Raw genomic sequence first — 27,437 nt, 5'->3', positions numbered from 1 at the left:
ACTGTATTTGTAGATTTTCTTAAATTCTGTGAATTTCCTCGTTGTTCATCAGATTTCAAGTTTATGTTAAATTGAAAACATGTGCACACCTCAGAAACACCATTATATTTGGTGTGAGCATGTCATTAGTTATAACAAAGCTTCTATTACGTACATTATTTTGATGTTTTCACGATAGAAATAAAAAGAGAAAACTGCATAATCATATGCTGTAGTTTTCATTGATTTTGTGAAAACAGTGCATCATATGACGTGATTGTGACGTCATCAGATAAACATCTTGATGTTTTTCAATTATATATATGTCTTGACCCTTTTCATTTCAAAACATTGTATGCCAATTTGAAATAGTTATCAAACACTTTATTTTCTTGGGTCAAAACCAGGCCGTAATGCCCCTATTCCATCACACTTTTGAATGTCTAATGAAATCTGTAATTGATCGGCGTTATCATTGAATATTTTCTTTTAATGTAAGCCACCTCCACGTCAATCAGATTACGATAATCGAGGAAAAAACATTTGAAGATTGTAAACAGCTGAAAACCATGTAAGTACATTTGTTTTTATGTTCATTTATGATGACCTTATCCAAACAAAGTTTCGAGGGTATTAAATGCATCATACCTTATCTAATGTCATGCTGCTTTTATCGTTCACATTAACAGTCGATAACGTATTGAAATATCTAAAGCTTCGGTCACACCTTATCGGATAGCACGAACGGACGCCTAACGGATGAAAATAAAAGATGTCCGTTGAAAAAATTGCTATACGTTGGGAGTCCGTTGTAGTACTGACCGAATAAAACGGACGTGTAACAAATGCATAACGGACACTAATCGGATATGCAACGTACGAGCAACGGAAACGTACCGGACAGAACGGATATCGAACGTACATCCAACGGACGAGTACCGAATAAAACGGACACCTTACGGAAGCGCACCGGACAAAACGGATGAACAAGATCTACGAACAAATTAAAGGAGACAATAATAATACATGTAAATCGCATAATTATTCAAAATGTTTCTGCGTTACAGGTTTTGGTTTGTTCTTCAGAATGCCGCAAAATGGCAGTGTATGGTCTGGAAAAGAGCTGCTTGATTGTAACGACGTGCCCTTACTCTAAGATCGATTATGAATAATAAGAATTCATGAACCTTAAGAAATATGAAAAACCAATAATTGGCATTTCTGACGCGAAATTTTCAATTGGCATTTCTGACGCAAAACTTTCAATTGGCATTTATCCGTTTCAGATCCGTTAATCATCCGCTAAACGTCCGGTAGAAGTCCGTTGGACGTCAGTTCAAAGTTTTGAAAATGTCCCACCGGATAGAACAGACATCAACGTATAAAACGTATGCTTAACAGACATGCAACGGATATGAACGGACGTCTAAAGGATAAGAACAGACGTCTAACGTACATGCAACAGATATGGACGAACGACTAACGTATAAGAACAGATGTCCGACGTACATGAACGGATTGAAAAAAAGTTATCCGTATGGCGTCCGTTCAAGCTTTCCGCTAAGGTGTGACCGAGGCTTTAAAAACTTGAATTGTCAATTTGCAATTATTTGTTTTCATTATCATGATTATTAAGGTTATGATATTATATTCACTGTTGTTTAATATACCGGGGATGGGGTATGTCGTGAGTAACTTTTTCAAAGCTGGACATGACTTTGTGCCTGAATGATATAAAAAAAAAATGATAATTTAGGTTGGCAATCAGAATAATTGCGTAAAACATTATTGATATAGAGTGTATGTGGTGTCATTTCTCGTATCAGATGCGATTTAATAGATACACAGTAAACAATTTATAATTTGTCGTCAACAATAAAAATCGATTGTAGGATTTACATATATCCTCAGTGATTGATATTATCTTGCATCCAGTTAATGCTAAGTTATGAGCATTAACAACCCTAGAGGAAAGAACCGAATAGAAGATAGTACATATACGTTTCAGAAACTAAATTGTGGACTTCTATGCACCATGCAATGCACAAGAGCTCACTGGATATAATGAGACTGAGAGTTTTAGCGCTTTAAAACCAGGTTTAATCCACCATTTTCTACTGGTGAAAATGCATGTACCAAGTCAGGAATATGACAGTTCTTGTGAATTCCTTTTTGATGTCTTTTGTCATTTGATTTTGCCATGTGATTATTGACTTTCTGATTTGGTTCTACTCTGAGTTCAGTATTTTGGTGATTTTACTTTTTGTTTATTATATAACTACTCTGGAAGTCATAAAATGAAGCAACATTATTGTCTTCTGAGATATATAATCTTATTTTTTTCATTGTAATGAAATAGCAAGCACAAATAGACAAATACACTTGCCCTAATTGACCTTTCCCTTGATATAGCGAAAGTTTGTTTATTCAACATGATCCCATGGTAATCCTAATGTTTTGCTAATATTGTCTCGTGCTCATCAATCCAAAATGCATACAAGTAATACCAATATTAAAATATTAATATAAAACATATCCACATTTTGATACTTATGGGTGGTAGTGGGTAGGAACATCATCAACCCAAACAGACAATATGAATTGCCCGACCAAACATACCCCTTAAACAACCACCACTTGGATATTGAAAGAATGAGGATATATCACATGTACTTCCGCCAAAGATATCAACCAATGAGGTTATACACATATTCTCAGTGATTGATATTATCTTTATATCCAATTTTAAGTTATTGGCATATAACTTTATAGTCCATATAGCATATCTGCAATCTCAAATAACACCACTAGCAAGGTTTTCCCTTAAGGAACAGTATTCCCAATACTCAAAACAAAACATATCTTCAACAATTTTATTAAATATTATTCCTTAATTAATTTACAACAATACTAAGCATTTCAAGATACATGTTCACAGTTCTTTATATAAAGTTTCATAATTCAATAACTTCTCATGAACTTGACCACATACAGACTTTCAAAAGAGATGTTAAGGCAACAAACTCATATCAAAATAAACATTGTCATTATTTTAATACCATCTTCAGCATTTGGAAAGCGTGTGAGCAAGGGGACCTCACCTCCAAGTGTAAACTATGCTGGCTTGTCTCTCTGATGTATTACTGTGTTTGATAAGTAGTATAATAAAGATAAACCAATTCAAATCTACAAACATAAAACTAATACTGCTTATGCAACTTATCTGATAAATATCAACAAATACTTTTCTTTCTAGACGCATTGTTTACCATGGTCTTATATGTTTAAAAGTACACATATGACCTACCTACAATACTTGCAGCCTTTTGCATTACTATTGTAGAGATATGTCAGAAGTTATCGATCAGTCACCGGTCATTCAAGTCCGTGTCAAACTCACATATATATCATACTTACACTGATAATTTGACTGTTGAAACCTTTCGGAAAAATTGATCTTTCTAGTGGTTTGAACTCTACTGGGTAACTTGTTGAACTATAGCAAAACAAATCATCTAATTGCGTTGCCTATTTCATTGAACTAGTATAAATTATTGATTAGGAACCAGATGAAGCTCAGCGCCTTGTGAGGGATTAAATGTATCTAGCCCATTGGTTGTATAATGCTGTTTCTGCTCTGAATTCGGGTGGTGTCATAATAAGGCATTCCCCGATTTTCAATATCATTCAAAAGGTTTTATGTTTTTTTATGCAGTACGATATATTTGTATGTTTGATTCAAAAGAAAAAAAAAACTATATAACGTATCATTTATTTCAGAGATCTCAGCGTGAACCTTATTGAATATATACAACCGACAACATTTAGGAATTTGACATCCCTACAAGTATTGTGAGTTTTTTTATATCATATTTTACATCAGTAAAACTAACATTTAATACTGTTACCAGTACCAATTGTACATCACCAAATATGCATTATATAGTTAATGACCCTTTCGTGGTGGTAGAAGACATAAAAGCATATTTGAGGAGCGAATACAGCAAAGCAATAAAGCACAACAAGTAAAATAAAAGGAGCAAATGTTAAATATCTACAAAGTCAAGAAAATATCACTTCCCCCCACATTTCAATTGATCATATCTCAAAAAGAAGGACACTGATCTTTCTTTTTATCTGTTTATAAATTCAGTCATCTGAATACTATCAATTTACAACAACACCTTGTTAATTTGAATGATAGAGGCAAAAGTCCTTTTTAAGAGAGGGACGAAAGATACCAAAGGGACAGTCAAACTCATAAATCGAAAACAAACTGACAACGCCATGGCTAAAAATGAAAAAAAGACAAACAGAAAAACAGAAAAACAATAGTACACATGACACAACATAGAAAACTAAAGACACAACATAGAAAACTAAAGAATAAACAACACGAACCCCACCAAAAACAAGGGGTGATCTCAAGTGCTCCGGAAGGGTAAGCAGATCCTGCTCCACATGCGGCACCCGTCGTGTTGCTTATGTGATTACAAATCCGGTAAATAGTCTAATTCGGTAGGTCAAATTCATGAAAGGGAAGGGGATTGTAGTTACGACGTCAGGAACATATCCGATATCATTTGTGAAATGGTTATTCCATAACGGTCAACCAACTCGTGATGGCGTCCGTAAAATTTACGAAGGAATGATTTCAACTTCACCATCTGGAACTCTTGATTTAATAGCTTCCTTGTGACCAGTAACCCTCTATCAAGAAAATCATGATAGGAAATGCAAGCACGGGAATATCGTATCAATTGAGAGATATATACCCCGTATGCAGGTGCTGCTGGAATGTTGCTACTTAGAAATGGAAAGTTCACAATTGGAAAGCTGAAATCATCTCTCTTTTGTCGTAAAGTTTTGTCTTTAACCGACCCTCATTGTCAATTTCTAGATGTAAGTCAAGATATGAAGCTGACTTAACTGTATCTGTAGTATCCTTTATCTCCAATTCGATGGGATAGATGCGTTCCACATAGTCACCAAATTTTGAATTGTTTAGTGAAAGAACGTCATCTATATAGCGGAAAGTAGAGTTAAAGGATATTGCTAACTTCTTATCTTTCTTCCTAAGAAGTTCCTGCATGACGTCAGCCTCATAATAATAAAGAAACAAGTCAGCAAGTAGAGGGGCACAGTTTGTTCCCATTGGGATGCCGACAGTCTGTTGAAAAACATGTCCTCCGAACGTAACAAATATGTTGTCAATCAAGAAATCAAGCATCTTGATAATATCGGTTTCAGATAATTTTTTGTTTGAATCAGAGTGATTCTTTACAAAGTAGGATTTATCCCTCCCTAAGACAAGATACTTGTATCTACGTTGGCCATTCTTTTTTATAAAGCAAAGTAATACCAACTCTTTTAATTTGTCTTTAAGTTTGGAATGTGGAATACTTGTGTAAAGAGTAGAGAAGTCAAATGTTTTTATACTGTTACAAGATGAAAGAGAGTTAGATTGTATGTACTCTAAAAGATCTTTGGAATTTTTAAGTATCCACATCTGATTCACGCCACCTCTAGAATAGGCAGTCTCACAATAACTTTGAAGCCCGTCTTTGATTGCTGATAAAATGGATGTTAATAATTTAGAAAGAGGTTTTGTGGAGCACTTGGAAGACCCAGCAATATACCGCTGTTTGTAAGGACACTTATGTAGTTTAGATATCCAATACAGTGATGGAAGATCCAGTTCTTCATCTTTGGTTGAAATACCAAAGGAACAAAGAACAGACCTATGATTATCCAGGATTTCCTCTTTGGTAAGTGTCGTGAGGGTATATGTTGAGTTTCCAAGTGAATTGTCTATACCTAATTCGTTTATCAAGCACTTAATGTAATGACTTTTACAGACAAAAACGATGTTATTTGGGGCTTTGTCTGCGGGGACAACAACATATTTATCATGGAGGTCGGATAGGTGTTTAGCAACATTTGGGTCTTTAAAGATTGACGTAGCATGGGCATTGATGGACCCATTCAGGTTCCTAATTCTGATTTGTATTAAGGACCTCACTGCCTTTATCCATTCGGATAGAGTGTCTACGTCTTCCTTCTCGCACTTAGCCCATTTCCTGGCATAATCCTCGACTGAATCCATCAAAATTTTCAAGTTGTATTTCCAATTGATGGATTTTGGCTCACGATATTTCGGACCTTTCGATAACACGTTTCGTAGAGAAGTGTTATTAACAATTTTAAGGTCACCGGTAATAACGTGACCAGCAGGATTATATGTGAATTGAAAACTAGCAGAAGTGCAATCAGGAGGTTTAGACTTGAAGTCGTCAATATCGAGATCCTGCAAAACGCGTTTGTAATTGAAAATTTTAGTTGCAATAGGTTTGGTATAGGAATAAGAAATTATCGGTACAGACTGGTCTTTAAAATAAGGAGGTATTTTCGATTGAACTAATTTATGATGAAGGATATTGCCAAGTTTGACGCCATCGAGACCTTTGTTGGCAAAGGAAAGATTTAGAAAAGATCTTTTCTCTTTTTCATCTTTTCCAATGCGAACTGGCTTGAAAAGTCTGTGACTTGCAATATCCGAAATTATAGCTTGAAGTTTGTAATGGTTTGAATGAGGGTTTGTAACAGTGGATTCCAAACATAAATTGAACAGAGAATGAAGTTTTGAAAGGGGTAATGAATAAAGTTTCGTACGAATGTGATGAATACCTAACGGTTTTTGTATGAATGGCAGCAAGTCATTAATAGAGACATCATGCAGAGAGGGTGATGTATAATGCCGATGACCATGACTGCGTCTACGTCGAGGAGTCGAGTTGAAAATATTCATCACATTCACCGAGGTACACGAAGGACTAGATAGAATACCTATACCATCAATTTTGTCATTGCAGCCATACGGTGTTGCAGTTCCCAATTGTCTAATCCAGTAGTCTTCTTTTTGTCTACGGAGAGTCGTTGAAAGATTAGGATTGTTAGAGCTATGGTATATCTTTTCGATAATGCGAACTGTCATAGAAACGATGGAATGATCGGGCTGATTGAAATGCTGGTATAGAATGTCGTTAGCATTGAGGTTAATGTCTGATCTATGACCGCACATCCGTTTGTTTAGCCTTCCTTTCGTTTCACCGACGTATACCAATCCGCAAAGATTGCACTCTAATCCGTAGACGACATTTATCGATTTACAATTCAGATCATCGTAACTTCTGGTAAAATATGACTTCTTGGTCAAATTGCTAGTGAATTCAGCATCTGTAATTAAAAAAGCACAAGTTTTGCAGCCTTTGGTCTCACATTTTGAAATGCAACAGTGTTGTACTGTGTCATCAAAAACCAAAATATCTTTAAGGAGAACTGAACATGGCTATATATGTGTAATGTTGCTGTTGTCACTAGGACGATGATCTGAATGAGTCGTGTTTGAGATATTTGACATGTCTGGTGATGAGAGGACACCTGCCGTATCAGACGACACCGTGTCCATGGTGACGTCTGTTTCGGACCTTTTTATACTGGGCGACGTCCGAGCCAGTTTCCTGTTAGTTCTTCGTAAGTTCATGCAATTGTAGTTTTGCTACCGGGCGGATGATGTCCTCGGGGACAAAATGTCCACTAGCAGAGACATCGACCCAGTGGTAATAAAAGAGGGACGAAAGATACCAAAGGGACAGTCAAACTCATAAATCTAAAACAAACTGACAACGCCATGGCTAAAAATGAAAAAGACAAACAGAAAAACAATAGTACACATGACACAACATAGAAAACTAAAGAATAAACAACACGAACCCCACCAAAAACTAGGGGTGATCTCAGGTGCTCCGGAAGGGTAAGCAGATCCTGCTCCACATGCGGCACCCGTCGTGTTGCTTATGTGATTACAAATCCGGTAAATAGTCTAATTCGGTAGGTCAAATTCATGAAAGGGAAGGGGATTGTAGTTACGACGTCAGGAACATATCCGATATCATTTTTAAACGTGTTAACAACATATATTGCTGTATATCGCCAGCATATTAAACCTAACGACTTATTTGTTTGTCTGTATGGACACTGTTATAGATAAAGATAATCTCGAAATAGCAAAAACATGTGTAAATACCTCGAACAAATTGACAAATGAGTCGAAATGATTTCGATCTGAGTTCTATATTTCGGTGTCAACCACTTACCCTTGTTTGTTGGATATGATACAATGTATTAATTTTTCTTTCATTAAAAGGATGGCTAGGTAAGTGTCATAGATAGTGCTGCAATAATTCAACAGTAATATTAACAGACCTTGAGGTCAATAAACAAGCTTCGAAGATAGTAAACAGTCAACACGTACATGCATATTACAAAACATAACGTTTACCACTTGCAATTACATTTTACCGGAACCAATGTTAAAACTACTTCCTAGATAGCTAGTTCGTATATCTCGCGAGCTAAATGATAAATACAGATGTAGACTATGTTTTTAAAAAAAATACAAATGAGTATAGAAAACATTAGGTTTACGTCAGCCTAGCAGGAAAACAATCAAACAGATGTACATGTATATCTTCTTGGGAAACGATTTATTCACATGAGTTTGATCGCATGTCTGCATGACCTTAACCAGCCTTGTAGTCAGCACTCCGTTGTTGACATGAATATCAATTATATGGTAATTTTTATAACTATCCTGTAACAAAACTTTGTTTTTTTCTCGAAAAACTAAGGATTTTCTTATTCCAGGAATAGATTACCTTAGCTGAAATACATGTTTGACTTTATAACTATTTTGTTCTGGGCGTCACTGTTGAGTCTTATGCAGACAAAAAGCGCGTCTGGCGTACTAAATTATTATCCTGGTACCTTTGATAATTACTTTAAGAATCTGATAATAAAACAGTACCATTTTTTTATGTTGGCCATTTAAATTTTTAAGTAATTAACAGTTCAAAATTTTCGTTCCATAATAAGAACAGTTGAAATTTCGAAGCTTAGTTGAAATATATATCAAGTAATCCCATGCACCTTTGATTTCGAACGAGGCAAAATCGATCCTCTTGATTTGTGTTCTTTTATAAATTTTCAGATGTATATTCATGTAAACGCAAATTAAAACTTGTCAATGTTTGTTTAAATCATCCACTTACATACATCTCTATTATTTAAAAAAGAGGAAATAGTGTTGTGTCAGTTAGGCAAATACTTTAAACTGTATATATCACCAAATAAGGCTGACAGAATGGTTGTACTCTAAATATGTCAAGATAGATTAACATTTTACAAATAATTTGATTTTGGATGTGACGCGTCTTCTGAATGGCTGACGTTATTTTGTTATGAGCCCATATACATAATTTAGTGACCGTGACGTCATCAACATTTTTCAGGTTTTTTTACGGTTTAAAATTGAATTTTGAATTAAATAATAAGAAATGACTTGAATATTGTTTTTGTATATTCGAAATAACAAACAAATGTGGTGCACATTGTTAAATAACCCGCTACGCGCGTTATTGAGTGTGCACCATATTTTTTATGTATTTTTTTCATAGACAGAAAAAATATTACAGTATTCCTTAAATAAAACCTCAACAATAACATCTACGTTGTGCAAAGTTCAGAATGCAATAAGTTAATACTGACTGGATTTGCAATTTCTTTAGTTTTATGGTGAAATATTTCAAAATGACCTGTGATCGTCGTAGGCATCTTTGTTTAAAATTTTGCAGTGATTAGCAACGACAGTAATTTGGATATGTAATATTAAAGAAAACTGTTAACAGATGTTTTCTCGTTTCTGTACAATTTATTTGCCACGGTTGTAGACTGTAGAGTCTGACATAATATAGGGAAAACTGTGTGCTATTATATATTTGCAGAAATTGTCATACACCTACGATTAGGATTACAATTATACTTACAGGTAGCATTCGAATCTTGCTATTAGGAAGAAAGCTATATGATAGATTACTTTGATTGTGTTAAGACTTTTGATTTACATCTATTTCAAATATCATTTTATTGATCTTTTAAATCTATTAGTTTATTTGCCTGTTAACAAATGTGTGCAGTTATAAAGAGAATGAACACATTCCAATTTCTTTTCTTTTAGACATTTGTATGACAATGAACTATCTACAATAGAACCGTTTACTTTTATGAATCTGCCAAGTCTTCGAGATTTGTGAGTATTTGTTTATGATTTATTTAAATTGCAATCGACGAAAAAACCCACAGCGTATGGATGTAATAAAATATAAATTAACGTAAGGCCTTCACCATTGAGTGAAACATATACAAAAAAGACAGCTATAAATGATACTGACTTCATCTGAAAACAAAAAGCAAGAACTCAAGCAGCATAATGTAAGATAAAACAGCAAACGAAACACAAAACGTTTAACTACACCCTAACGCCAACTACACATATGTCGGATACAATATGGTAATTACTTTCGTTAAGCTGCTATTAATTTGTGAATTCATTCAAATTGACAATAATCTTTTACATAAAGTTATCGACCTTAAATGAATCAGAGTAATAAACAAGGGTTCCTTAACAATTACATATCTGTATTAAGACCACCTCTACGTTAATAATAACGGTTTTATGCACACGTATACAAATGTTTTGTTACATTTTTCTGCATAATTTTGATTACTGTCTTTTCGAATTTCCATGTATGTTGATCTGTTCACGTTTATGTTTAAAAATATAACAAATACTAGGTATGTTTAAACCCACAGCATATTTTGCATACTTAATGTGTTCGTGTTGAAACTGTATTCGTGCATATAATTTAACTTTCAAAAATGATATGTGAATGTATACGCTAAGTTAAGTATACACTTTTTACATTACAGACAATTCACTCGAAACAATATTAGTCTTATCAGGGAGCAGGCTTTTGGGTACTTACCTTCACTGTCTGAAATGTAAGTTTATATTTTGTATTCACAAATGTAAACAAAATGTATACTTTGTAACTGTATTTTTAAATTGAGGATGTAGTGATTATTGTTTTTATAAGTTGTGACAAATGTTCGAAGCCCTTATTATAAACCAACGAAACAATAAAAGAATTACATGTATGCGCATATTTTTGGTTCATAGAAGACTTCACTAGCATAAAAAAGGTCATTACGAAATTTGAAGCAAATTTAGATATCTTGTCTTTTTGATTTCAGACCCACATAGTTTGATTATTATTTTTTGTTTCATGACGTAAGTTATTATAGAATTAAACACATTTTATAGAGGTTATTGATGTGTAAACCGTGGCGATTAATTCACAAACTTAAAAAAGTCCGAAAATCCTTACAATTTGTGGTGTTAAAGAAACAATTTTGTTTGATGGCTTCGAATCATGTATTATCTTATGTCGTAACTAAGAAGTACGCCGCCATATGGACTTTCTAAAAACCATAAATGTCTGATAAATGCAACACAATTTGAAATGAAGTACCTCAAAAACTTCTTTTCAATTAGATATTATCCGAATTTGAAGGATACAAGTAACGAAATAATCTTTCGTTTAATTTTTTGTATTCGTATGACGTCGTGTTGGCAATGACGTAAATTCGCCAAATCATTCGTGAAATGTCCAGGAATTGTATGCCTATTTTCAAAGCTTTTTAAAAAAATGCATTATTTCTGTAATGTTCAATATACATTAAAATAAAAACAAGTCAACTGTGCTTTTTTTTGCTTGTTTTTTTTTTATCTCAATTTGTTGTATCAGTAACAAAATTAAGAAAACTCGAATATTACAATAACAGCTATTACAAACCTTTTAAAGATTGCATGTTTCTTTGTTTGTATGTTTTTATTCATGATTATTCGTTTAATTGTCAACTAAAACAAAATGAAAATACTAGGTATCGTTCAATACACAACAGTTCTGTGTCGGTAATTTGTTTGTGTTTAAACTAAATTCGAACATACATGTATGAAGTATGCATATTGGAGATGTTTTGTCTTATGATTTCAGAAGCACATAGTTCGGTTGCTTGTGTTCTGGTCACTGTTGTCTTGTATCTTTTGTAAATCTTGTAAATCTTGAATAAAGTTATATTCAGAATCCCAAAAGCACAAATGGCAAATTAAATATACACATACTAGAAGTGAAAGGTATCTACTAGTTAAAATTAATTGCGTTTTTGAAAAAAAAATCAAGAAATAAGAACGGAACGGATTAAAATATCAAGGCCGGTAAACTGATAAAACATCTAACTGATAAAATGCCTATAAAACAATTAAGGCTTGACTTCAGCAGGTAATGACTACAGAAAAATGAAAAATCAAATATACTGTACCAATTTGTTTTTATTGTCGCGAAGACTTTAATATTTCGGTATTATTACATGTAGTCATCAGATCTGAGTTGTTTATTCTGTTTTTCTATGTTCTTAATTGAGTCGAATAATCAATAAACAGACTACTGGCGCTGAAAAACCGACAAAAGAAAATGTAGAAAGAATATAAAATATGTATTACTAATAATAAAACAAGTATAGGTACAAAATGTGTATGGGTTAATATTTGATAGGCCGCAGATAAAATAAATGTTCAATCATTTCTAGGAAGACTAACAGCCCGATAGCCAAATGATTGAAAATGGACTAGACGGAAAACCCCCTCTGTTTATACAGACTTCTGAAAACAGTGATCCTTCCGAATTTTTTAAATGTAAAAAACCTGAATTACGTGTACTGCGGAGATGAGACCTCCCTTCTGGTACCAGAAGTGGAGGGGATTCCTCTTGAAACCAGAGTGAACACTACGAAATTATTTAAATACCTACACTAACGAGCCGGTAGGGTAGAGATATGTGCAAGAGGGGGACAGTTCAAAGTCCGTTTATTGTCTCTCGGAAATGCCAAACGAATGGAGGTCTTATAAATCCCAATTCACCGCAAAACATTCTCTGTGCCCATTTATCTTGCGTAAAAACCTTAGCAACACCGAGTTCGAAAGATTCATTGGCAGTCTGATTTTTATTTAAGAAAATGCAAATACCGACTTGTAACAGGTTGGTCATGGCTATATATATTTGATTCGGGGGCTTTGATAACTGGATAATTCAAAAATATATCGACCTGTGATCTTCATAAACGATCTTACAGCACAAATTACTATTTTTTCTAGCTATTTCTACAAAATTTGGCCTTAATGTTCCATGCTGCAATAGGGCCTTGGTAAAATATCTAACCAAATCAGTCTAATGTCCGGTGTGAAAACTTTTATTCTTCAAATTGAACATTTGATGTTTTCTTTTACCTCTGCATTTTATAAATACTAAATGATATGCCCCTAGATGTATGAATACATATTTTGGGGCTGGCCACTTTTAAATTTCAAATTAAAAAGATGAATCTAGATCTTTCCATATCATTCCTGATTTTGTTATCCATTTAATTTGTACTCCTAGCCTATACAGGTATAGTGTTCTCTACCGGCTAGCAGCTGTTATGTCAGCCCAATATAAGATCGCATAATTCACACAGTTAACTGCAGCTCCATACCGAAAACTGCGAAAGGAATTGTTATTATGTTGTTAACTTCTGTTTAATATGAACATTTAACGAAATTGAAAATTTGTAAATATTTTCACCAAGGTATCCAGACGTAACGCTAAATTACACCTGAAGGCTACCTTACCCAATGTTTAATAGCTTTGTCATTAATGCATCGATTACTTGCGTTTGGCGGCTACGTTTTTAATGAATAAGTTTTCAAAAGGTTAGGATTTGAAATGTTACAAAAATTAACTGACATTCTTAACATAGCTGACGATTGTTAACGGTTTAGCGGTGACCCGTCAAAATGAATAAATAAATAAATAACTGATAACGACCTGCAAACGTAGAACGTGCAGCTAAATATTTCTTCAAGGTTAAAACAGGGCAAATGTTCGTGTTAACTCTGTATATTTTTTTAACAAAATGAATGTAGAATGACCTCTCAGATCCGTTTTACTTTTTCTTGATGTTAATTTTCAATTGACGATCTGACAAGACCAAATCCAACAATTGCAGTGATTCAGTACAAAAATGAGATGTGTTTGATATTGTAAATATTCCTACACGTAACATAGCGAAAAATGCCAAAAGAAATGAAGATTTAAATAATAACGATTCAAAATTAGATGAACAAATACTATGCAGAGCATATGTTATCTGTCGTAATAATGTTATTGTTACCGGGGCCCTATTATCTCTATGTGGGTGATTTCTGTGTAAACCGTTTAGCATTTTCGATACAACAAAATTCGTATTAGTATCCTCGAAATACGTGTCATTTGAGAAAAGGAAATGCCACTTATATATAATCGAATTGTACTTGGAGAAAAAGGCTTCAAGGATAAAAAAAAAAAACGATGGGAACTGGCCATACTTTATTCAGTATTCGCCTCGTTAATGGTCCATAATGTATTTGGAATAAGAGTTAGACCGTTTACACATTTTAAAAATGATTTCCATATCAAAAGATCAGCTTTTATGTTCAAAGTTATTCTTATTCTGTAATATGGTTTATTCAAACAAATCGTTAAATCAATCAATCTTCTGAAAAAGCTCTCTGCGAAACGACATGCAAAAGAGATCACATTTCACCTAGTGCGACCTTCTTGCATTTTAAAACAAAGGCAATGTCTTGAAGTAATTCACCAAGCCTATCTGAAGGTAAGCGGAGAGTCATGTCGGAAGTATCAATGTCTACACCAAAGAATGTAAGACGAGTCTTAGAAGAGATCATTTTTTCATACGCTAAAAGAATGTCAAGATCGATATCATTGCAAATAGTCTTGAAAGCACATTGGCTGGTTCCGCCCGTCCAAAGGCAATAAACATCGGTGTTATAAAAGAGGGATGAAAGATACCAGAGGGACAGTCAAACTCATAATTCGAAAATATACTGACAACGCCCGGCTAAACGTGAAAAAAGATAAACAGACACACAATCAAACACATGACACAACATAATTAACTAAAGAATAAGCAACAGCAACCCAACCATAACAACGAATCATCCCAGGTGCTCCGGAAGTGTAGGCAGATCATGCTTACCATGGTAGTAAACATTTATGAAAGGGAAGGTATTTACAGTTACGACGTAAGGAACATATCCGATATTATTTGTGAAACGGTTATTTCATAACGGTCGACCAACTGGTGGCGTACGTAAAATTTACAAAGGCACGATGTCAACTTCACCATTTGAAGCTCTTGGTTTAATACATTCCTTATAATCAGCAACCCTCTAATTAGAAAATCATGATAGAAAATGCAAGCACATGAATATCGTATCAATTGGAAGATATATACCTCGTATGCAGGTCCTGCTGAAATGTTGCTACTTAGAACTGGAAAGTTCACAATTGGAAAGCTGCTATCAAACGCCAGTAGCCGCATTAAACTCAATTATCTGATACACAATAATTACTATTATGTCAGGTCGTTCAGATTTTGGCTACGCGCAGTTCGAAAATACTTATATTTTGCAAAATGAATATTGTATGCCCAAGTATACAGTTTAAGCTTGTGTTTATTTCGTCTATATGTTAAAGTGCCCTATGCTAATTACATGACAAGTTAATACTTTTTTAATTACGTCGTAGTTCTGTGGTAGTTCTATCAGCTGTTATATGAATATGACTCATGTTGGCAGAAGTTACTTCCGACTTTGTAATTTGTCCAAAATAATATTATACAAAGGTTTTAAAGGTCATATGTCTTTGACACTATTTCAAATGGTTGCGAATTATGAATTATTATTTTTTTTCTTTCACTGAGAAATCAATGTAATTAATGGCAACCGATGTAATAAAATAATTAAACACATACCATAAATTTTCAATTGTTTTCAGGTGTGACGATTAATTCTTTTGTATGCCGATTACGTTACAGCAATTAACAATACTTGATTTATTTTGGAGTTGATATGCAGATTGATGATTTGTTAAATATATATTTCGATCAATAACCATGATTAATTTTTATTCTTAGGGTGCTCTCAGGAAATCCACTTAATTGTGACTGCAGCATTTTCCCACTCTGGTCATGGTTAATTGAACGACCATCCATAGCAACAAATGCTAAATGTAGCAACGGAACATTAATTTCATCACTTCAATCACCTGCACTTGACAAATGCAATCGTAAGTAGAACTAATCGATATCGAGTGATCCATACATATGAAAAGTTAAATACTTTTGAATAGTACAGTTAATCTTCGAATGTCGCAAAGCACCTCTGTGGTATTTTAGACAAATATAGTCCGTTTTAATAAAATTTGTTTTTTATTTATGTATATATTATTTACAATCAAGGCACAGAACGCTGGAAAATAAGTTTTAATTCAAATACTTAGATTAATATCAAGTGTGTTTACAGCTACAATTGTATTGCTTGCTCTGTCTAGTGGTCCATACACTCGAACATATGATAAACTAATCTTATAATGAACTCCTACTCTACTTTATATATTACTGACATCTTGCATATTGGTCTGACTGAAATATTCCTATCGAACAACCGTGCAGTGCCCCCTGAATATAGATTTTAAGTCTCCGATATGAAATATCATTCCAGGACTCGCATTTTTAAATATGATAATATTATGAATAAAGATGTGTTACTTATATATATATAGCATTGATTCTGGTAAAGTTGACATTGTCCATTCAAATTCAAAATGCAATCACGAGTTGGTTGATTGTTCTTGAATTCATGTTGCATAGCTCATAATATATATGTTTGAATAGTCGCAAAGAAAAGCAAAATATCTTTACACCGGCGTTGACATATTGTGAGACCAATTTAAAAGGACGGGTGGAAAATACAAAATAAATGAAGTTTTTAAAGGGCTTCTCTTTCAACCACTTCATTTGGTTGGGTAAGTGTTGTTCCCTAACTATGATATTGAAACATAATACACCAACAGGAATTGATGAGTACGTGTCTAATCTAACTAACAACATTTTTACTGCTGTGTGTAGACTATAAGATAGCTACAGCCAGTCGAGCAAATAGATTTAAAAAGGTATTGGTAAATATAATTAGTCAAACACAAAAAGGTTTTCTTAAAGGTATGTATATTGGCGAATGTACTAGATTTATTTATGATCTAATGGAAAAGATGGAAGAAGACGACATTCCTGGACTTTTACTTTTAGTCGATTTTGAAAAAGCTTTCGACACAGTCGAATGGTCTTTCATATATGAGGCTTTGCAGTTTTATGGATTTGACCATACATTTATAAATTGAATTAAGGCTTGCTACTGTGATGCTTCTAGTGCTGTGTTGAATAATGGTTATATTTCAGATTTTTTTTTCATTAAAAAGGGGGGTCCGTCAAGGAGATCCTCTATCTCCTAACCTATTTATTTTAGTGCTAGAATTACTAAGTGCAGCTATTAAAAATGACACTGAGGTTGCAGGTGTAACAATTAATGACTCTGAATTTCTGTTGAGTCAATACGCTGATGATTCTTCCGTAGCCCTGGATGGTAACCAAAAATCCCTAAATCAGTGTTTATACTTGTTTGATAAATTTTTAGAATGTGCTGGACTTAGGTGTAATGTTGACAAAACCGAAGCCGTATGGATTGGTTCAAAAAGGGTAGTATGGAAAAACTTTTGCCAGAAAAAAGTCTTGTTTGGAACCATTCTGGGAGGTTTAAACTACTAGGTATATGGTTTGAACTTGCAAAAATGGATAAAACTCTATGTAGTTTTACAGCCAAAATAAACAGTATCAAGTCATTACTCAATACTTGGGCTTATAGAGAACTGACATATATTGGGAGGGTTGTAGTTATTAAGACTTCAGCACTTCCCATTTTGGTCCAAATTCTGACTGTCCTTCCTAACCCCCCAGAAGGGCTTTTGAGGGAGATTCAGAATATATTTTTTAACTTTTTATGGAAAGGAAAACCTGATAAAGTGAAAAGGGCAGTGATAATGTCCGAACACTGTGATGGTGGTCTTAAGATGCCCAATATTTATTATTTTTGCTATAGTGTAAAAATGTATTGGCTGTATAAATCATTAGATCCCCACAACTACTCTCCTTGGAAAGTCTTGCTACTGAGTTATATACAAAAATTTGGGGGGGACAAGATTTCACACTTAAGTCAGGAAGGTTTACTTTATTTAGCAGAAAAAGTTAATCCATTTTGGCATGATATCCTGGTAAATTTCTCCAAGTTAAAAAATAAGCTTAAAGCTGAAAACAATACTGAAATTTTGACCCAGTCCATATGGCTGAATCCAAACATCAAAATAGATGGCAAGATGATTTTGAGGTTCAAATATGTTGAAAATAGTATATTCTTCATTAATGATCTTATGTCAGATAATAATACATTATTCTCATATGATGAATTTAAAAAGAAGTATGATATCGATACTAACATTGTAGAATTTTATAGTATTTTAAGTGCGATTCCAAAGAGATGGAAAAGTATAATAGAAGGTAGTTTAAAACTGGAAATTATTGAAAATAAATTAAAAGATAAAGTTAAAAAGGAACCAAAATCTTGTAAATTTTTCTATACATTATTTTTGGAGGATAATAAAGTGTTATCTTTATCTTCCCGTGAAAAATGGGATAGAGATTTAGATATGCAGGTTGAGAATTGGAATGCTATTTATTCCATGCCCTTCATCATAACCAGAAACTCTTTTTTGCAAAACTTCCAATTTAAGATTGTTCATAGGATTCTACCATGTAATTAATTGTTATTGAAATGTAAATTAAAAGAAAATGAACTTTGTACTTTTTGTTCAGAAATTAAAAAAAATATTTTTCACATTTTTTGGGAATGTAATGTATCACGAAACTTCTGGCTATCCGTTATAGATTGGATTAAAAATTATGGCATTCTCCTGCCTTTCAGTGCAAAAGAAGTCACTTTAGGTGTGTCTGAGGATTTTGTCAACAGTAAAATAGTTAACAATAGGTTGTTGTATTTCAAATATTATATATACAAATGTAGATGTCAGAACATATTCCCCACAAAATGTGGCGGGATAGAATATTTAAAATATTGAATTAATATAGAAAAATACTCTGTATGTTTCTTAACCCCTGTACAACAAGTAAAAATGGATCAGAAATGGCGTTTGTTTGAAGCAGCTTTTATTTAATAATTTGATTAATTAACAAAATTTTTTTGTAATATTCATATCTATATCTTATTATATCCATATGACTTAATTGATTTATCAAGTATTACTTTATTTTTAAAATGTGTATCGAATACTGTAGTATGTTATTTCACATGTTTCATCATCAAAAATAAAATAATTACAAAAAAAACAACATTTTTACTTACGTCTTATATTGTGTGGTGGCATCAACATTGTCTGTTTCTATTAGTACCGATAATTACTTATTCCCCAAAAACAATATTATGCTTTTAAATAAATTTATCATAGATACCAGTAGCCCTTTTCACAAAAAAATCTTAAGTATAAAATTAATCTTACGATACAAATATTAAGTTGAAAAGTTAAGGAATATTTCAGACTTACGATGAATTTTACACGTAAGATTTTTTGTGAAAAGGGCTACCGGATACGCATTTTATATCTACGCCAGTCGCGTGTTTTGTCTACAAAACACTCATTGGTGACGCTTAAATAAAAAATGTTTAAAAAGTCAAATAGAGTTCAAAGTTGAAGAGCATTGATTACTAAAAACTCCTACATGTTTTGCCAAAAACGTAAAGTGTAAATTTGTATTGGTATTATATTTGTCGCGGTATATGTACATGTACAATTTATATGTTAAGTTATGATTGTTTATTTGTAATTATCGTTGCCACAGTGCAGATGCTATTCTGTACGCTATCCGGAAGTCGCGATTTTCGAAGCGAGAACTTTTTGGATAGTATGTGAAATTTGATGGATATACTGAATAAAACGGTAAGTGGATCATCTGTACATTGCTGAATGATTAATTCAGCTGACATCGATATTCTCAAATGGTTTAGAATTAAATTTAGCATATTCATTATTCGTATCTCTGTCTTAATCAATAGATTTTCAAGTGCATCACAAGGACAATCAGTATGTGAACCTAAAAACAATCTTTTTACCCTCTTAGTGTACAAATTAACGTTAATACCAGACTTAATTAACTAAATGAAATATATTTCAAGTGGTGGTAAAAGTTTCAACCAGATCTTTGAAGCAAGAAATAAGAAAATAACACTTGTTTGAATTTCTCACTGTACAATCAGTCTCGCTTGTATATTCTAAAACTGTATGATCAGTCGTTATTTCACTGTATTCTAGTAGTGATTTCAAAGTTATTTACGATACATTTAGAAGGTGTCATTTTTCTAAATAACACAAATATATTTCAATAAATTCACATCCTGAAAACTTATATGAAACATGTTTAGCTTAATAGGGTGTACTCGACTTACTACATTCAGTATAAGGATGTTAAATGTTGTTAAAATCTTTATATTTCACTGTATTTTAGTAGTGATTTCAAAGTTATTTACGATACATTTAGAAGGTGTCATTTTTCGAAATAACACAAATATATTTCAATAAATTAACATCCTGAAATAAAACTTATATGAAACATGTTTAGCTTAATAGGGTGTACTCGACTTACTACATTCAGTATAAGGATATTTAAATGTTGTTAAAACAAGAGGAAGGTTTGTTGTATGTATAAGTTTCAGAATTGTCCTCCGTTATACTTTAAAATTGTACAAACGCACAGATTTAATTGTAATACAAAAATGCATGTATTTACACACATTCGAGGCCGTACTGTAGCCTATAATTGATCACAGTTACTTCACTTTGTTTTGGGAGTAGAGCTATTTCTGTGACACCCAATTGTTCAACACTGCGGGGGTTTATAATGATAATGAAGTCCGTCTTTCCGTTCGTTCGTTGGACAGTTATACTATGTTTGGCCGGTTTTGTAAGTACATCTCCTCATTTACCACTTAATATACAATGGGGTTTCCAGCCATTTTTAAATGGAGAGAGGGTCCAATCCAGGAGAAAAGGGGATTCCAAATATATGTTCCCATACAAATGCATTGATAGTTAAAATGGGTTTCAATCCACCGGATCGCCTTTTTTTTTATCCGTCACTGATATGACTTAATTAATCTTTCCCGGATTCCTTATCATAAATTATAATGACTGTATTGTGCACCGTCTATTTCGAATTAAAGTAAACATCTTTTATGGGGGTTCTTTGTATAAGATACGGACTATGCATTATATGGGGCACCTATCAGGTGTTTCCAACACCACCTCCTAAACCAATTATTAAAGTTCTGAAATTGCTCCATTTTTAATCAATTAATGCAAATATGCACCTTCTATTTCTATTTTTTGGTGAAAATATTTTTCATGTTTTTATATCTCAAATACGGACTTTGCCATAGTTTTATATTGGGCGTATCTATTTTATATCCACGAATTCCTTCAGACACTTAACTTTGTGAATCTTTTTTAGATTCTTTATCATTCAATTCAATTGTGCACCTCTTATTTTCATTTTTTCAGAAAACTCACTGTTTTCTCCTTTCGTGATAAGGGCTTTTCCACTACCTTATTGGGTGGTACCCATTCACTATACGCAACTTTCCTAAACTTACCGTATATTAATAAAACTTTCTCAGATTCTTTATCAAATGATGCCACTCTGCACCTATATCTTAGTTGGGGTTTTTTTTTTTTGGGGGGGGGGGGGGGGGTATTTTTTCCAAAACATGGACTTCAGAAGCGGCGGGAGAATACTTTCGTTAATTCTTTTCTCAATACCTTAAGTTTTTAAACAAATCACTGCATGTTGTATTGAGTTGTAAATACTTAAATTTACATATATTACTTCAAAAAGAAGATGAAATATGATTGCCAATTGATTGCCAATTTAATTATACAACTTTCCCTCCGCGTCTCAAATGTTCCCTGAATAAAATAATTCACATGAGACAAACCGACGACCATAAATTATATACAGCGGGGTAATACGTATTTGTTAGATCTAACCCACACACACACACACCAACACAAACACCGATACACACCAACAACCCTTTTAACCCTGCACAATTGAAATATGAAAAAAACAACGTTTAAATCCCTTTTAAATAAGCTGTACTCGCCAGACCGATAAAATGCCAAACTTAAAGCAAACAACATCGAACAAAAATGAGGACAAAATCACAAATATTCAAAACGACAACACAGTGAAGCAGTGATATAACTTAGGAAGCTTCCATTTGATTTTTATGGGTGGGGGGTGGGGGGGCTAGGATGAAAAATTGTGTCCTGCTTTTTTTTTAATTTGTAATCTCTATCCTGCCTTTTTATTTTTCAGTCTATTCGGTCCTGCCTTTTTTTCTTAGCTTATCCTGACTTTTTTACAACATATGTCATCCTGCCTTTTTTTTGCCAAGTTACTCATCCTGCCTTTTTTTTTAAGACCATTGGTTGACGACCTAACTAATCCCCTTGACTGGGACAGATTAGTTGAACGTTTGTTGGTAACAATCACTGCTCACTTTGTACTTGTTAAAGACACTGAATCTGTGGGGTCACATAAGGTTCTCAACACCTAAATAAAGTAATTCGAAAAAAAACTAATCCGGAATAATACGATGTGTTGATTAATATCAATAATATAAATCAAAACATAAAGGTTATTCCTGAATAATTTTTCGAATTATTTTATTATTAAAGGCGTTAAGAACCTATGGTGACCCCATAGTTTAAATTATATAATAAGTAAGAAGTGAGCAATGGTCGTTACCGACAAACGTTCACTTGATCTGTCCCAGTCAATGGGATAATTTAGGTCGTCAATCAATGGCCAGGACCACACTGTTTTGAATATGATTCTATATTGATTTGAATTTAACATGTTCATTTCATTAACAATTTTCAAATAACAAAGTCAGTAGATATTAACAATGTGCCTCCTTTTCACCCCATCCCAAAGTTTTTCTCAGGGTCGACTAATATCAACTTTTAACCTGAATGTTTCGGCGGACGGTGTAAATAGTCTTTCAAAATGTTATAGCTAAAAAGATAACTGCAACTATACACTATTACAAAGTCCACAAGCAAATCAAGTATTGCTTTTTAGGCGTTTGATTTTAAACAAGACTGACGGAACAAAAATACAATTATTTTGCAGTCTACAAAAATCATCATATCTCTATATTTATATTGTCTGATGAACGATATTACACGATAAAGTTCCCTGGACAGTTCATAATATCATATAAATACGTAGATACCTTCAAATTGCCTTTGTTTTTTCTTCAAAATCACGACTGGTCATACAGTAAAAAAAATTGAAATCGCTACTAGAATACAGTCAGTTATGGACTGATCGTACAGTAATTGATTTTGGTATCCTCAAGGAAAACATATTTTTTTATGGGAAATACGAATGTTCTACTTAAATACGAAACGAATATTGAAACAGTATATATTGAACTTTAAACTGATGCAAATATTTGCAATAAAAGGTTATTTGTTTTGTACTACGAGATCAAAATTGTCCATCGATTTCACTTTTTTCTATGAAGTTGGTATGATGCACACGTATATTTTATATTCTACTGCATGTTTTTGTTAAAGTTACACATATTTATGATGATTTACATACCTTGAAGATGTTCAAAGCACTTTATAGATATAGGTGTAAACAAATGATGAGAAAAGTCACCGTAGGCAAAACCGTCCTGTTAGCCAGTTGGTAGTCATCGCTTCGAAAATCGCGACTTCCGGAGAGCGTACAGAATAGTATCTACACTGTGGTTGCATATTGTTCTATATCTTATCATTTGTGGTTTAATTCTGTTACTATTTTCTATATGTATGTAGCAGTAAAGATAAATAATCACCTATAATATGATTCTTTTTAGTTAAAAGCAACTTTATAGGCAGGATTTATTTTTGTATAGTTTGAAGTGGAAGAAACACTGAACCTGTTAACAAGAACAAAATATTACACCATAACTAAGACAATTATATATTAAAATTCGTGTAAATGTACATGTGACGTCATGTTTTGCGGCGTTGATACATTCTTGTGATGGACATTTTAGAATATTATTGTGCTGTATTTGTGTTCAGACGTAGATTGGTATGAAATGGTCGTTGTTATTCTATGGCTTACATGCTGAAACGTACTTTTATATTTATGTACTTCTCTGTCTGTTTTTGCGTGTATTTGTATTGTATTCCTGTCACATAATGTTGTTATTTAAGCGGTATTTCTAACATTGCCATATACACAGGAAGCTTGGCTAAAAACAAAACCAGGTTTAACCCACAGTTATCTTAAAATGTTCTATACCAAGTCAGGAAAATGACAGTTGTTATCTCATAGTCCGTGTGTATATAATATGGTGTTTTTAGCAGTTCGATGTATCTCTTCTTTCATTTGATTTTTATTGTCGATGTGTTAACCGATGTTTTCGTTTATGACCCAAATTTGTTTCAGATAAATTGGTTTATGACTATTAAAATGCGGTATACTACTATCGTCTTTATCTATAAAACTTAATGGTTACACTTTTGTTTTATTGTAGCTGATATCTGCAACTGCTTCAATGGTGGGAAATGTGTGACAAACGGCAATGAACTTGCATGCGACTGCATTGGACAATGGACCGGTGCATTTTGTCAAGGTGTATATTAATTTCAAAACAAAACATTGCTTTTGAACAAAAATACCTGTATGACAGTAAGATTGTCATTTCTAATAACGTATTTCTTATGTATAACGTTTTGTAATCATGCTATTTTATGGGGACATCTATCTTCCTATCAGTGCCAGTCCGCTAGAATTACAGAATTAGCATTATACTTTTTTCTATTGCATCTATATAATCTATAGTTGGTAATTGGCTTGTACGGAATATATTCTATAAGATGAAGATTTTATTACTAACTCATTTTATTTCAATAGAAAGTCAGTGTATCTCACATGACTGTGGATTTGGTAACTGCTATATAGACCAAGTCAATGGTACAGCTCAGTGTTTGTGTGACGACAGACATGTTAACTTTTGTCCAGGTATGTGATTGTTATTTTAATGTATTATAAATGATGATTAAATATCGGAAATAAGTGTTTTAGAATTTGTTAGTGTATATGGACTTTTTTCATCTGAAATTCATTTAAAAGACAAGTAATGTAACATTGAAATAAAACATTTGTTTGAATTTGCTATTATACATCAATCATATTTATGTTATGCATTAGTATGACTTTAAAAATATTATTCCATATAACATCAAATAAAATGTCCATATCCATGTTATGACGATACACAATATTTGTTTATAGTCATACTTGCACTGTTTCATGGGTTAATTATGCATGTTGTCAGTACAAGATATGTTCCTTGGTCGATTGTTTTCGTATTATATATATGTTAATATCATTTAACACGTACTCTGAAGTCTATATTATATTTTCAGTCTAATCAGCAATCAATAATCTTTACATCTATATGCATACTAGCGGTAGTTTAGTTTAAAAATATTTTATTTGTTAAAGTACACATTGGATAAGACACAAGTCAAACAGATTTATGAAGTCTTCTCCATTTATCATTTATAGCAATGTAATACAACATTATATGTATAAGCATGCATGTAAAGAATAGTATATCTATTTAGTAAATATATATATATAAATATGGATCAAAAGAGAAACTAACGGTACCTGCTTATTGTGTTTGAATAACAGCTTTAATGTTTATAATTAAAAATGTAATCGAAATGAATAAATGTTGTATGTATTGTCACATGACAAATTGTTGTTAAAGAAATTTTAAATCAAAACTTTCATTTTTATCAAACAACGATTTTATGATAAAGACATACTTATATTTTATTTTTTTCAAGGCAGGACATAAATACATCAATATCTTGAATAAACAATACTATATTTTTAATTCATAACATAGTATTTTTTTTACCTCTTTTGATAAATTGTTTTATTATAGTATTTTTATCTCAGCATGAAAATGATTTCGGAAAAAAATCTTACACATTTTATTTTTCAGATAATATGTATAGTCTTTCTTCCTTCAAATATTTTTTTCATAAATTATATTAAAGCAACATACACATATTTTAAACCTTATAAATTGACTTATTCTTTGCATTTTATATAAGTAAATAATTACATTCAATTGATGAATCTCTGATATTTCAATTTTTTATAAGTAAAGTTTTATTCTCATGCTAATAAAGAAAATCATGCAAATAAATAATTCAAGATATTATTTTATTATTGTATGTACGTATGACCAGAGCATATACACTTAATCCCACATAAGCATGATATGAGCATGATGCGGAGTGTACTGCTGAAATTAAGAACAAGAAAAGGTAATAGTTTGGAGCTTAGTTATAGCATACGATTTATGGAAACACGTTTTGCTATCCGTTTTCAAAAATGGTCGTTAAGTCCCTTAAAAAGTTTAATTTGTACACGACCTTTCCCACTAGATTGACTCACTATATTCTTTTTAGGGGATATTGTGTTTTTCTCTACCATTTTCTAACTGCATGAATCGACTGTCTCTTCTTCGACCCTATATCATGCATATACAGTATTTTCCAAAATTATTGAACAAGTGGAAGTTCAAATTACACTGAAATATTAAATCATTACTGAAGTACTAACAATTGAGCCAATGATAAACTTGGTGACAGCTAAATGCTGTAAAAACGAAGAAAAAAAACCGCGTTATGCATTTCATGTGCCTGAAGTACTTTCCCCAATAAACCTGATTAAGGAATACTTAAAACATAAAAGTTGAAATCGTCGATTGCTTAAAAACCTTTAAAGAACTGTGTGACCAAACGTGACCAAGTTCGGCAATAATAATGGTTGTCGTTTGTTTATGTGTCACATATTTGTTTTTCGTTATTTTTTTTTACATATATAAGGCCATTAGTTTTCTCGCTTGAATTGTTTAACATTGTCTTATCGGGGCCTTGTGTAGCTGACTACATGCGGTATGGGCTTTGCTCATTGTTGAAGGCCGTACGGTGACCTATACTTGTTAATGTTTGTGTCATTTTGGTCTTTCGTGGATAGTTGTCTCATTGACAATTATACCACATCTTCTTTTTTATATTACTCTGTATACACATGTTATACTGTACCGCCGTACCTACTGATATATAATTCGACAGTACCTTCTGAGATATAGTGCACTGTTTGGCAGCACACTGTTCTATTATTTTTTGTCATTGACGTCAAGAGGAAAATAATAAAAAAAACAAATATTAATAGTTGCCAATTCTATAGTTTGTTTAGAACTTTTCGAGTGGGAGGTGTAATTGAACAAAGCAATCGGATATATTGCACATTAACACCAATAATCTCCAGATAGCTTGATGAGTATTAAATAGCATTCCGTTTACATCAGTGCTTTCATAACTTGATCTTATAAAAACAACAGCAAAAGACAT

The 27,437-nt window shown here is 32.8% G+C and overlaps 1 protein-coding gene across 1 annotated transcript in view; it reads left to right on the top strand.

The window, feature by feature from the left end:
* LOC134719423 (leucine-rich repeat-containing protein 15-like) overlaps positions 1-25,130 on the top strand; it is a 38,166-nt gene extending 13,036 nt beyond the window's left edge. Inside the window, exons 6-12 of the mRNA XM_063582423.1 lie at positions 479-550; positions 3,760-3,831; positions 10,055-10,126; positions 10,807-10,878; positions 15,949-16,100; positions 24,533-24,631; positions 24,913-25,130. Coding sequence (XP_063438493.1) covers positions 479-550; positions 3,760-3,831; positions 10,055-10,126; positions 10,807-10,878; positions 15,949-16,100; positions 24,533-24,631; positions 24,913-25,028 — 655 coding nt within the window. The 3' untranslated portion in view covers positions 25,029-25,130. The remainder of the gene's footprint in view (positions 1-478; positions 551-3,759; positions 3,832-10,054; positions 10,127-10,806; positions 10,879-15,948; positions 16,101-24,532; positions 24,632-24,912) is intronic.
* Positions 25,131-27,437: the final 2,307 nt, after the last annotated feature.

The sequence above is a fragment of the Mytilus trossulus genome, chromosome 5, assembly GCF_036588685.1.
Source record: "Mytilus trossulus isolate FHL-02 chromosome 5, PNRI_Mtr1.1.1.hap1, whole genome shotgun sequence".
Taxonomy (NCBI): domain Eukaryota; kingdom Metazoa; phylum Mollusca; class Bivalvia; order Mytilida; family Mytilidae; genus Mytilus; species Mytilus trossulus.
The sequence above is the reverse complement of the archived record's forward strand: the minus strand, read 5'-3'. Positions and strand labels throughout refer to the sequence as shown.